We start from the raw sequence: 14,205 nt of genomic DNA, 5'->3' as shown, positions 1-14,205 counted from the left end.
ATATCTGTTGAGGTGTTTGGACAGCTGAGGAACTGAGGAACACGATCAGATAATCTGCCTACAAATCCCCTGGATATCAACTTAGATAAGCAAACTCTAATTCAATAGAGACATGATGGCTCCTCTGCTTAATAGGTTGGAATTTCTAAAACATGACCAACAGCTCATGTGACCATAACGCAAGTAAAAAGGGGAGATCTAAAGCTGAACAGGAGTATGTGGGTGACAGCTTTATAATCCATATTCACCACAGGATTTATCCTCAATAAACTGAAATAAGGTACTGCCTAAACTAAGGAACTAAGGAAACACTCACCTCTTTTTCTAAATGTATATGTTTGTAGAATGATTTCAAGTTTTCTTCTTAAATCCATCAGGAAGACTTATTTCCTGTAACTCGGCTTTTTTGTTTGGAACCAAAAGATGTTTCATTTCTAACCAGTTTTGAGAGCAGTTTCAACTGCAGGTGCATAATTATTTGTTTTAAACTAATTTAAATACATAGTGCCTAGCTCCCCAATATAGTGGAGAAGGCTAGATGTAAGGTACTGGGCTAACTCTAAGATTAATCTCCAGTTGTAGATATTAGTTTGTCTCTTGTGTCCACTTTGTGCAATAGTTGTCTTTATCCTTCTTTAATGACAAGTAGTCAAGACATTGGTTTAACAGCTCATCTGAACTATCTGAGCTCATCTGAACTCCCCGTAACTATGTTAGACCAATGTTTTGAAATTTGTAAACCAGAGAGAAAAGCACCACCTACAGAAACTTTTCTTTCGAGTTCTCCTATCCTAGTATTGATCAAGTCCAGGCCTACTGCACTTCTGACAAGATCAGACTAGCAGGGGTTAAGTAATGCTGATTAATACCCAAGATGAATGAGATCCTAATTACCTACCAGTAACCAAACAGGTTAGGCTGCAAACATGTCAAGACACATCTTTCTTTCTCCACACAGAACATAAAAGGCACTCCTTCCACATCACACCATACACAACTGTGTACACATTGATGTCGATGCATTTGTTTCTGTTCTTGTCCAACTTGCCTGTTGCCGTGCCTGAGAAATGTGATTTTGTGTATTTTTAGAATGACAGTGCTGTGGATTCAAAATTTGCCTTATGATAAAAACTCTAATAATGACACATGACGATGATGGAATACCATTTAATGTACAGTAAAATGGTTATTAATAAAGAGAGTGTATTAAAAGGGCCTGTAATGTAGAAGATAGGGAGAGCATTTTTAAGAACATTCCCCATAAAACAAAATGTAGGAAAGCATGGACAAGCTTAATAATTTATTAACAATAATTTGTTACACTTATATAATGCTTTTCTGGACACTCCACTCAAACTACTTTATAGGCAATGGAAACTCCCCTCCACCACCAATGTGTAGTTTCCACCTGGATAATGAGATGGCAGCCAAAGTGCAGCAGTACACTCACCAGTCATCAGTTATCAGTGTAGAGGAGAACAGGTGGCCATGATTGTTAAATGCTAAGTGGAAATGTGGCCAGGACACCAGGGTAACACCTTTTCTCTTTTCAAGAAACACCCCTGGATTTTTAATGACCATAGGGAAAGTATTACATCACATCTGAAGGTCATCACCTTTTTTACAGTATAGTGCAGCTATTACAATGGGGGCATGAGGACACACAGACTGCAGTGTGAGCGCTCTCTACTGGAACACCTCGTCAAGCAGCAACCTTAGCTTTCCCAGGATGTCCCCATCCAGGTACTGACCAGGCTGACACCTGCTGAGGTTCAGTGGGCTGCCAATTGTGAGTTGCGAGGTAATAAAGCTACTGGCAAAACAAGAATCATTTTGTAACTTATTCAATTAGGAAGACCATAAACATATTAAATAAATGTGCCAGATAAGTTTACGTTTCAAACAGCATGGGACATGCCATTTCAGTAACACCAAGACAAATGGACAGGTAACCACTTTTAAAACCTTTAGAAAAGTCTGCGCAATTCAAAACTTAAAAATGTATTTATTGCACGCATATGCAATAACGGAGTCTGAAAGTACCTTGAAAAAATCTTCAAACTGTTGGCTGTTATAGAGAGCGGGGATGTTGGCAGAGAACTGGAGCAGATCTTCAGAACACTGTCGCCTTTCTTCGATTACGGAATCATCAAACCGGCCTGGCAAGTGACAAAAAAGCAAAGATCTGGTCTTTCTGCTGGGCAAGACTAGAAGTTAAACTTGAGTCAACCAATATTTAATGTGGCATGCTGAACAAAAGAAAAAGATGCTCAGCTTTTCTATCACTGAGTATCATGTTTGGAGCACAACAAACAAGCTTGGACAGCTAAAAGGTGGTCCACAACAGCTCTTTATTAGTAACATGTCTCTTTGTCTGCTTGTTCACCTCCTTCTTCAGTTTTTAACTTTAATTCAAATATTACAAGCTCTGTAGCAAACTACATTGTTTTTGAAAAATACTGTATTGGTCAATGAGTTCCACAGTTGCGGAGTTGCACACACAACTCATACAATATGTCCTTTTGGTGATCGGGAGCTAGACCATTCAATAAGTCAAGATAGATCATGAACAAACAAAAGAGCAGTCATGGAAAAGTATTTGTTCCAGTGTGTTGTAAGACAAAAAAGTAACTTTGATTATTTCATTGACAGTATATAATAATAGATATTAATGTTGCCGTATACTGTATTACTACATCAGCATAAGGAATGAGTAAAAATTATCAAAAATGTTTTTCTTTTCCCCATGTCAGCAAGAAATTAACCTCTACTCACTCCGTTGCATCTCACATGCTGAAGCAGTTTCCCTCCCCTTGATTAATTATGCCTATATATCACTTTAATGTTGACTACCTCCTGCTTTTGCAGTTTCAAAGCCATGAAAAGAAGAAAATCCAAGCCCGAGTCTTACCGAACACCTTGGCCTTAGCAAAGGGAGGAAACAGTTCCGACTGCCTGTAGAGATTTTTGTGAATCTGCCAGAGCTCCTTGTGCAGTTTCCTGAAATCGCTGTATCTTTTCCATACAGTTATCTGAAAGAGAAAGAGAGACGTCCTTGTTGTCAGGCCAAGATGGGTCCCCACACTGTAGCTTTGTCTAGATCTCCAACTGCACTCAACTGCCCTGTCCACGAATGCTATGTGGCATTAACTTAGACATCCTCCTTTCAAGTTTAAGTTACAAAGAGATATTAAGGTACTTACTGTACTTTTTCTCAAGATTGAGGGCAGTATCAGCCTGAGATATTTAACTGCAAAGACGGAGCCTAACAAAACAGTGATGTGTTTTCAAGACCAACTGCCCATGTGAACTGCTGTAATTGATATCATGCTTTCAGCATTTTCAGCTTTTTTTTTCTCCCAGCATCAGCATCTTTGCTTAAGAATGAAAAGAAAAAGATTAAGACTGCAATTCCTTCAAATAAACTGTACATGAAATTTACAGCTCTTTCTGATTTACTTTCAGCATGTGTGCAGATTTACAGTTTGCCAAGTGATATGATTATGTTTGGTGGGTTTGGTTTAATTCTAACACTAATTTTCATTTTGTGGTTAACTACTACTACAGTTAACACTATTATTGTACTGTTAAACTAAAGCTAAGCAAGTTAATAAAGCATTAAAATAGGTCAAAGCAGAATGTTAAATCTATTAGCTGGAATCAGAATAAATATTTAATAGGTTTAGGGTTAAGATGGAAGTACCATATATTTTGATAGAATTGCAAGTTTTATTTTGAAACATAATTCATTTATGTTGTTGTAAACCTAAAAAAAAAACATCTTCAAACAATTGTCTTAAGTTCCTAAAGTATGGGAAACCCAAGAATAAAATATGTAGCCTGGAGCTATCTTTACATGTAGGATCAGCCATTACCTTTGTTTTACCCTGATTGGGGATAGCCAGTTGTGTGTTTATCAGGTCTCGGCTCACAACGACCAACAAGAATGAGGAAGTGAGGAAGTGTGAGGACACTCCTCTAATAAGCCGCCCCACTTTGAGATACGTCTTCGTGTAACACGTCACAGGCTGTGCAGCCCCTGCCAGCGCTTTAATGCCAACTGAAGGAGAGATGCATCCCTCACTGACAGCACCACATGCCTACAACCCCCAGGAGACGGCAGGGGTCAAGAGCTGGGAGAATTCCGGGCGACTGATCCTCAATCAATTACCGACTTGATCTTAATCCTAACCCAGACTCCAACCTGAGATCACAGAATCCCCGTTATCAGTCGAGTCTTTCAGGAGACTCCCGAATTGTATTTTTACCAAGATTTCTACCACCTGACCCATCCAACCATCCATTTTCAAGCAGTTTTATCCAATTCAGGGTCACAGGGGGGCCAGAGCCTATCCCTGCAAGCAACAGTCACAATGCACCACCCACCAATCAGAAAATAATACATTTACACAGACAGAAGAATTTGTGTTGGCAGAGCAACTCATCACCATCCCCATATCACATTTAAATGATTAAAGGATATAGAATAGACACATCTGTAGAAAACAAACTGGAGGTTCTACAGCACATATTCATGAAAACCACAAAAGCCTGAAACATCATTGTGAAAACATTACCCATATGCAAAATAAAAAAAAACCTTTCTGAATTAATTTCTACCCTCAATTTGGAACATTCTGTTCACTGTTTTTCTGTGTATTTCTACACAATGTAAGTTCTGTAAAAGTGCAGATATGAATTAAAAATAAAATACTCATACAGGCTATGTATAAAAAAAAACTGCTGCTAGGATACAAATCATATGACGTATTACTTTCTCATGCATGCTAATTGACTGCATAGCCTGCAACACCCAATAAGAAAACATCACAGATGCAGTCACAGATTATACTTGTTACAGACATACCTATTTCTATTCGCAAACATTATCCACTGCAATGGTTTGAGGTATGGCTTCTTTTTTTTTTCTTTTTTTTTTTAGGTATGGCAAGACTAGAAAACTTTTGATAGATGCCCCCATAGATAATCACATGCAGAATTATATGTAGCTCCCCTGAAACACACACTGGCTTGAAAGCTCCGAGATTTTAATCCTGGGTCTGTGTACAAACACCAACATATTCTGATCACCTTTGAGCATTCCCTGTACTGCTAAACAGGCTTACAACTGAGAAGGCTTTGATATGGATATCAACAGTGCCATACTCGCCATACTCATACGTGCACCCAAACCACGCCAGTAAAACATGTCCCCACCTATTTCATCTACAGCTGAAGAGCAGCACCCACCTGGGAGATCAGTAGCAGTCATAATACCATATTGACAGTTCCACTGCAGAGAAGATCAGTTTTAGAACTGAGAAATTGCTTTTCCCATTTTAATTTAACTGTGAACTTCTAGGTAACCAGATTTTACCATTTCAGAAAGGAACTTAGTCAGGGTACCGGGTTTACCCATCGTACTCTTACAAACAAACGGTGCTACAGTATATAACCTTCAATAACACATAACTAGGATTTTGACCTAACATCTCACATGAAGGACAGAACAATGTCCCCAGTCACCATACTGAGGCGCAGGTATGGCAGTTCTGGTCTGGAAGAGGAAGTATGCAACTTACTGGTTGACAAACACAGCTACAGGTACATGGTAGCTGTGAGTGTTCTCTGGAGGTTTTTCATCTCCAGTTCCTGGAGATCTTCCAGTATTGATTCAACCTTGCTTAATTTCTGAGATACAGTATGAAAAGATTTGGCTAAAAAAAAAGTGATAAAATTGCTCTTAAACACAGTGATTTTCTTTGGACTGGCTCTAGAGTAGCAATACCTTAATGAGATTTTACTAGTACACCGAGAACTGTTAATCTTGATTCAAATTATACACTTAACTACATGTCCTAGTTTATTACTTATTAGTTTTTTAAATAAATTTTAAATACTAATTAGTATTTAGTTTTATTTTTTCTTTCCTGCACATTGTAGAACACAGTTTCTCAGTCCAGTTCCCAAAGTATCCCTGTGTGTCTTGGAAATAACACACAAAAGAGATTATGGCTACTAAGTGTGGCCAATTACACAATGCTTTGAGTTTTTTTAAAAGCACTCAAAAATTGTTTCATTGTTTTTATTATGTTCTTCAGACTGTTTCTCAGAGGAGGATAGATGGTGGCTAACCTCAGTGATTAAAGTTTAAAACTGAAGAACAGACCTTTTCAGGATTTATTTATTGGCTTTTAACACACTAAATAACACCACACAACAAAACCCAAACCTAAAGTAATGAATGACTTGAAAATGCCAAATAGAATGTGCTGTCTAAAGCATGAATAACTAATAATTATAAAGCATCATCTTAGGAATGCATCACATCAAGTTTGTGATTATGCCTGTCATTGGTTTCCATGGTCTTATCAAAGTGATTATTTAACTTCACTTACAGCTAAAGAAAGAAATAAAAAAATTTAACAAAGCAAATTTTAACAAAGCAAAACCTGAAAATCTCCATTGTACATCTCTATATAAATCTTTATAAAGCAGGAATTACTACCATAAGTTTCTTCAGCAGCATTTGGGACACTGTTCTCTCACAATGTTTAACACAACCTGGACTAGGAAGGCTCTGCAAAACTATAGTCTACCAATACAGAGATAATTCTCAGCAGAGTTTCCACAGATCCCGGAAGACTGCTAAATTTAGCATCAATGTCCAAGATCATCGATACTCTAGGCAAAAGCTTTGGTTAAATATGTTCACTTTTATCATCATTTTTGGTAACATCTTTGTGGAAGTGCTGATACTGGGATATTGAATATACTTCGTATCAAATGTTTGTTAAAAGCAGCAGATATCAATACAGTAACACTGCAATATTCAATATTCCAGATTACTACCTGGAGACACAGTCAGAGGGAAGATAAACGGCCTAAACTCTACAAATTGTTAAATATCTTAGGATGATGTTTTAAATTGTCATTAAGTTACTATCATTTTCTTTTACATCCTTTTGATGACACTTTAACTGCCCCATACCTGGCTATATACCCTTATTACTGTGACCTAGTCACATGTTAACCATCAATAATAGTAAAATGTATGATAGAAGCGCTGAAACAGAATAGCAGCTATTTCCAAAATTAAACAAGACGACATTGGACAAAAACATTAACCTTTCCCAGTTCCCAGCATTTATACTATAAAGACAACAAAATCAATTCCAGGGGTTTTTAACCTTAGCTTCTTTATGAAGCCTTTAATTATTGAAGAATTCTGTAGATTTGGGTTAACTAAGGTCTTACAATATGTTTCTGAACTTACAGGATGTTACTGAAACATTTTTTATTATGTAGAAATTACAGCAATGAAGAATAAAAAATAGTTCCCTCCTAGCCTCTCTGTACCAAGTGTTTCCACGCTTTTGAAAGATATCATAAATCTTCAAGACAAGAAGTCATATAAATTTACTTAAATGAGACAAATCCATTAAACCCATCTAGTTCAGGAAACTGGTCTTTGTTCCACCACAGATCTCAGATCTTACATAACTAATCTATTTACATAATCACCCCCACAATTGTAATTCTTCTAAACAGCATCTGAGGCATTTTACAGGTAAATGTATCTTTAATGATGTGAATGATTTGAAAAAACAACTGTAAAATAACCTAAGAAAAATCCTTCATATCTAACTAAGAAATTACTAGGCCCTCTGGAATTTTAGTTTGAGAACCCTGGTGTAAATCTTCTCAATCTCAGAGATCATTTTCCCCCAAACTATTGTAAGTAATCCAGCGTGTAAGGATCCATTACCTCTTGGACATCTTCAGGGTTCCTCCTGGAGATGATCTAGAAAGAACAAAGGAGAAGGCAATCAGTGAGGAACAGCTGCTGCCCTGAAATCCCATGTAAATTCACAGAAAGTCATTCATTTCCAAGGAGAATACTGCATACCCAGAATAGAGGGAAGAAACATATTCCACTCATGTAATCAGACACGTTCTCCTTCCTGCCAATTCAAAAGTTATTTCCATTTCCCTTAGTTTCTAGATAATCACAAGCAGGCAAAATTAAATATCTATTTAAACATAGTAGATATTCACTAGTCTTTGGAGGAGTGTTGGCACCAACACAAACTTCATATTTAACAGTAAAAGTAGCATCAAAATAGAGGGCTCAATTAAAGGCCAAGGTGGTCAGACAGACAATACTCAGCTCATATTAACCATTCCAAAACAAAAACACAGAATAAAAAGGGTGGGTCTTTCTGTTTAAGAAATGTAATGTTATTAGGTTTAATTAAACCAATAAACGTAAAATATAGACTAAAATGAGAGTGTCTTTGCTATGGACAAGAGATAGCTCCACCAAAGATGTTGCAAACAAGAAGAGAGGGTGAAAAAAGTCAAAAAGAACCAAATTACAATACTATAATTTATTTATTTTAAAATAAGGTTATTAAGAACAAATGTACTTTATTTTAGAATAAGGTAAAATACTAGAATTGCTCCATTATGCAGCCAAACAAATCCCATGAGGCATAATTACAATATCCATCTGCCTCTACTGTATTTTACCTGAAATACCTAAAATTAATTTTCTGAATTAGACATTTCATTTTTAATGCACTCTATAAAGAGTGTACAAAATGACAATTTTACATCCAGTATGTTTGTTGTTTGTTCAGGTATGTGTCAGTAATATATTACGTAATGAAGCCCCAGATGTGTGCTATGCAAATAATAATAAACTGGCTGTTATGCAATGTTCCAAAAAGGACTGGAACTTAAGAGAACTAAGCTCTCCAAAAATGTCTTGCAAGGCAGCCAGCCAGTCCCTGGTATCAAAAAGGTTAAGACAACACCGTTATATAAACCTAGCTGTACACACAGTTAGGTCAGTTATGTACAGTAGGTGAAGTTTAGGATGGGTGATAAACCAGTAGTATCATTTTAAGGCACTGTAATGCCTTTCCATCCTTTATTTTTTTTTATTTAATGTACTACTGCAGAAGAGATGGAATGACAGGGTAGTTGGTAAGATTACCAAAAGATGGCAAATGGCACCTATCATCTCTCCAGTCCATTGTACAATTCTTTCCAGAAAAGGCTGGCATTAAGCGGAACTAGATAAACCCTTAGAAAAGTAATGAACTCCAAAACCCTCTAGTTAAAAACAAGGTTCTATACCACTTCGCAGGAGCTGTGCAAATCGACTTGTTCTAAACACCTGCTTTTCCTAATTATTTCCACTTGTGCCTATTTTGTGTTTTATGACAATCACTATGAGGATTTTGAGTACTACAATCAGCCCTTCTTGCAGTCTTCTCTGCTCAAGATTAAAAAGATTCAGTTCTTTTCACCTCTCCATGACGCTCTGCTACTACTTCGTTCAGGTCTATCCACAGCAAGGTCTATCGCAACTGGCTAAAAGTCCCACAAATGTTGAATTGTTTAGAGCAATACGTGGAGATTGTTTGGCTTGTGTATTGGCCTCTCATAAAATTGGTGTTTCAGATCTTTTTGGTCTACGACTTCAACCAGAAGTATATTCCATTCCATCCATTTCTAGCCATTTTATCCAACAAACAACAGACACAAGGCAGGACACGCACCGGACAGGACCCCAAACAAACACAACACTCACTCCAGGGCAAATGTTCCTGGAAGCCAATTATCAGTATGTCTTTGGACTGTGGGAAGAAACTGGACACCCAGTGGACACCCACACAAACAGAGAGATAACATACAAACTCGACACAGATAGCACCACTACAAACCACTGCACCACCCTGCCACCCAGTATTACTTATTAATACTTTTAAATTACTGAGCCAATAGCATCCCTTCACATGCCAGTGTTTCAACAGTGTTCTATACCTATTTCTTTTAATATTTCAGAGTGATTGTCTTGTTCCCAGATTTGTTCCACCATATTATTACTTTAAAGACAACAGTTTCTGTATTTGTTATAAAAGTTATAACATTCAGGACATTATTGCAATTATACATTAGTTTTCTCCAGTCGTTCGTAATCTGGGGTGCATGCACCCCCTGAGGATGCCAAATGTCAGATGTTATTAGAAGGTATAAATCGTCAAAAACACAAATGAACCACATGCGCGTAAGTGCAACTACTTTCTTTCATCAAGTCTAGGTATCTTAATTAAAACATTAAAAATATGTAATTTTTTCCATGTACTCTAAATTTAAATAAACAAAAAAAATATTACTGTATAGCTACGATATATCGTAGGTAAAAAGCACTTACCTACTTCAATGATTTTTGAAAAAGGGAGAACATATTCGGTGAAAGGTTAAGAGCCACTGCCCTAATCAAAAGCAAGGGGAGTGCACAAGTACAGACTCGATATGGAACAGTGGCATCATTTGCCTCCGTGTCGCAGGTGGCTCACACCTATCATGTTAAAGGACTGACCCACAGGCACAGCAGTTTCACACTCATCTGAGCTGAGTGGCCAAGACCCTGTGACATGAAAGCCTCAAACCTAGGGGGCTAGGGGACGCTGAGTTTGAATAGGCTGTATGCTACGTGTGCATTGATAAAATCTTCTCCTGTTAGCCTTTTAGTCAGAGTAACTTTTCAGTAAAATGAGAGATTGCAGGGTAAGAATACAGCTTGCAAATTTAACCCTGTGTCTGCTGAATCTGAGAGGAAATTCACCATGCTGTACAAAACCTCTGACAAAAGAGAGGTGACAGGCCGAAAAAATTACTGTATATCTTGTATATCTACTGCTTTTAGGGATGTGCTGGTATTTTGTTTAGTGATTTATTACAGTCACCAAAATGAAAGACGAATTCTAACAAAAAAAAACACAGAAAAATAGGTCACTCTGTTAAGCAGTGTAAATTCGTTCCTTGCAAACCAGAAAAGCAAAGGTTTGACTACATCTGGTAATCTTTTAAACTCAAAATACAAAAGTCTTACGTCACTAATAACTGCACAGTAGTAAAAGACACTAGCCCTTTTAACCCTTTCTACACAGGAAAAACAAGAATATGCTGTGAGAACTCTACTTTATTTTAATGAATACTTATATGGAATGTGTCCAACTAAAGCTTTGAAAATGAACAGATTTAAAAACATTATTTAGCTTCAGTGCAAGAATCAGATTGGTTGAAAGCACACTGCAGAAGCTGATTTACTGACGCATTTTCCCCCATAAAGTCAGACACAATGTTTTGTGCAAAAAGCTACATGAAAAAAAAACACAAGATTACAATGAAGATTCTCTCATCAGTCAAAACCAGCCCATATGTTGCAATTAAACTCTGTTTATCTCTATCTCCTCACACCCATTCTGATGCAGAAGCCAATTTAAAATGTAATTACTGTACTTTTAAAAGATGGAAAGAAAGAATACATGTTGTAGCTGTTCTTAAAACTGTAAGTCACACATCAAAGCAAATCACTTAAAAAACCTACAGAAGTACAGCACATCACACGTCCCTCTAAAATGGACACCTTATATGAACAGTAGTTTTTTTTTTCCGTCAATAGACCAGGGGAATTTTAACCAGTGATGCCTAGGGATTATCAGACAATATCCAATGTATCCACAAAACAGAAAGGTTAACATTTCATCTAAGCCTAGTAGTGCTGTAAGTGCTGGTTTTACACACATGGGACAGAGCTGTTCGTAGATCTGTTGGCCGGCAGGTTTGATTTTAATATTAGCAATGTTTACAAAAGTTCGGCTAGTATTTTATTATATGTTTTACGTAGTAAGTCTGGGCAGCACAGTGACACATTAGTTAGTATTGCTGCCTTACAATGCAGGGGCCTGGGTTCAATTCTGGACCTGGGCTGCTATCTGTGTGGAGTCTGTATGTTCTCCCCTTGCTCACATGGGTTTTCACCATGGTATACTTCCACAGTCCAAAGACATACTGGTAAGTTAATTAGCTTCTGGGAAAACTGGCCCTGGTGTGAGTGTGATGTGCTGGCCTGGCGATTTGTCCAGAGTGTGTCTTGCCTTGCGCCCACTGTTGGGCAGGATAGGCTATGGTTCCCCCTCAAACATGAATTGGATGAAGATGTTAGAAAATGGATGGATCGATGGAATTAGTAGGTTTCCATACAGAGTGGACATTTTCGATAAGAAACCCCTCAGACTAAAATTCTGAAGAAATTTTAACTTCCTATTGGTGCAAAAAAATGTCGTTAAAAGTCAACAGGAAATGTATCCTGTTGATACTGATATCAATATTATGATTGTGTTCTTTTGGCTCAACAGTAAATTACACCACAGTAGATTATCTTTTCCTGTATGTTTTACTGTACATTAATTCCTGTGATATTATTGTAAAATTCACTTCGAAACAACCAGTGCAGGGTTACACCTAGACGACTTGTGACACTATGGTTCAAGATTCCTCTTTCCATATTTAACCAGATGTTGTTGTGTTCCTGGTTCGTCGGGTTTCACAAACATCCTTTGGTCATACCGAGAACGGCAACATTCAATTTGAATTTACTGAGTATTACATTAATTCTTGTCACATTATTTTCTTTCTCACTTACAATGTACATTCTGTATTACTGAAAACGTCGTTATTACTTGCTTTATTTTATTTAAAACGCAGTGTCTCGTACAAAAACATGTTCAATACTTCTCTGAGAAAAATAAAGAAGTCTATAGCTTCAGTTGGGTACAAATGAGCATCCTTCATACATTGTCCTGGACATGTCAAGGTACTTGACACTAAAAACAGCATCACAGTAAATGACAACGCGAAAAAAAAGACTTTGATAGCTCGAATTCGAAATTTGCATCATTCACCAAATCACAATATCAAAAGTGTCGTTTTGCTTAAAAACATTTTATTTTATTCCTATTTTTTACGTGGAAAACATCAACAGTACATTGAAATGACATTGCAAAGGAGCTCCCCACGCCTCAGCGTTCGTATCAAAATTCAGCCGCAGAACTACACTTACCCGTGCTGTGACTTTGTAAACGGTGTATCCTTTCTGGTGTTTTTTGGGGTCGGTTACAGTGTAAAATCGAGCGAGGTCTCCCTTATCCCTCTGAGATATCATTCTGGTTAAAGCAAAGCCATCACATTTCTTATTACTTGGGATAATCAGGTACTGTAGATACTACCGGAAGGTCCGCCCTTTGTTTTCCGGAATAGTCCAGGACCTGCCCTCGGAGAGTTTTTATTGGTCTATCAAAAATTACCCTGCTTGGAAACGCCTAGTGTATAAGTACAGTTGTACAGGACGACGCACAACGGAAAGGCCTGTAGTGCCCACGAAAGCGGATGAGACTGAAACAGAAATAAGATTTTGCTTCGTGAAACGATAATGTTATACTGTCTTTTCACAGATTACCAGTGAATGTGCTTTATATTACACTCTTAACAATGTAACATTTCTGTCAAACTTAATAAACATAACCGAACTGTGCATACTGTACTTACAGTGCACAGTGGCAGAATGTAATGCCAATTGTAATGCCAATTGGTGATTGGTTATGGTTTAAACATTTATGTAATTTATATGAATATTTGATCCTAAATACCAAAGCTATCGCCCATTAAACCTCATACCATTGTAATACACTAAAATGTATTAACCCATGTAATATTTGTGTTTAATACTGGTGTTCCAAATACTGATATTTCAATCATGAAAACCTACAGTATATTGTACACTATGTTAACAGCATTGTAATGTGTCATTTAGAATAAAATGATATCCATATCATTTGCAATACACCGATTAATATAGTGCCATGCCACACTGGTAGCGGTCTTTCTGGGAGCCTCTAAACCCTGACCTTTCTCCCGTCTTTTTTCAAACACACTTCCCCTCTTCCAAGCGGTCCCCTCACCCCTGTCTCCCTGAGGAGCCGTTACTCCTCTCTGTGCCTCCTTCCTAAACCCCCTCTCAATAAGTAGCATGCCTAAGGAAAGTGAACTACAGTTCCATCTCCTGCCTCTCTTCCTAGACTCTGCTTTTGAAAACTAGGGGGAAATGCTGCACTAGTGTTTGAAATTGCTTAGTTTCATTTTTCAGGGCCTTATTTTTAAAGAAGTATTTAGCAATGACAATCAAATTTAATAAGTATAATAAGTGTAGAATTTAAGGTTTTTTTCTGGATCTTATGTTGCATTTTCATGTTGGCATAAGTATTGGGACAACAGGTGTTTCTAATTGCGCATGTGCTCCATATTGCATTAATAGTGAAAGCAAAAAAAAAAACTGTGATGTACAGCCTT

At 37.3% G+C, this 14,205-nt stretch overlaps 1 protein-coding gene across 1 annotated transcript in view; it reads right to left on the bottom strand.

Moving 5' to 3' along the window:
• rps6kc1 (ribosomal protein S6 kinase B1) overlaps window positions 1–13,113 on the bottom strand; it is a 94,843-nt gene extending 81,730 nt beyond the window's left edge. Inside the window, exons 1-4 of the mRNA XM_088626225.1 lie at window positions 12,920–13,113; window positions 7,769–7,804; window positions 2,912–3,032; window positions 2,044–2,159 (exon numbers count right to left, since the gene is read on the bottom strand). Coding sequence (XP_088482351.1) covers window positions 2,044–2,159; window positions 2,912–3,032; window positions 7,769–7,804; window positions 12,920–13,021 — 375 coding nt within the window. The 5' untranslated portion in view covers window positions 13,022–13,113. The remainder of the gene's footprint in view (window positions 1–2,043; window positions 2,160–2,911; window positions 3,033–7,768; window positions 7,805–12,919) is intronic.
• Between the last annotated feature and the right edge of the window lie 1,092 nt (window positions 13,114–14,205).

This window comes from Lepisosteus platostomus, chromosome 3 (assembly GCF_059453375.1).
Source record: "Lepisosteus platostomus isolate fLepPlt1 chromosome 3, fLepPlt1.hap1, whole genome shotgun sequence".
Classification (NCBI taxonomy): Eukaryota; Metazoa; Chordata; class Actinopteri; order Semionotiformes; family Lepisosteidae; genus Lepisosteus; species Lepisosteus platostomus.
This window is presented reverse-complemented; position numbering and strand designations above follow the sequence as displayed.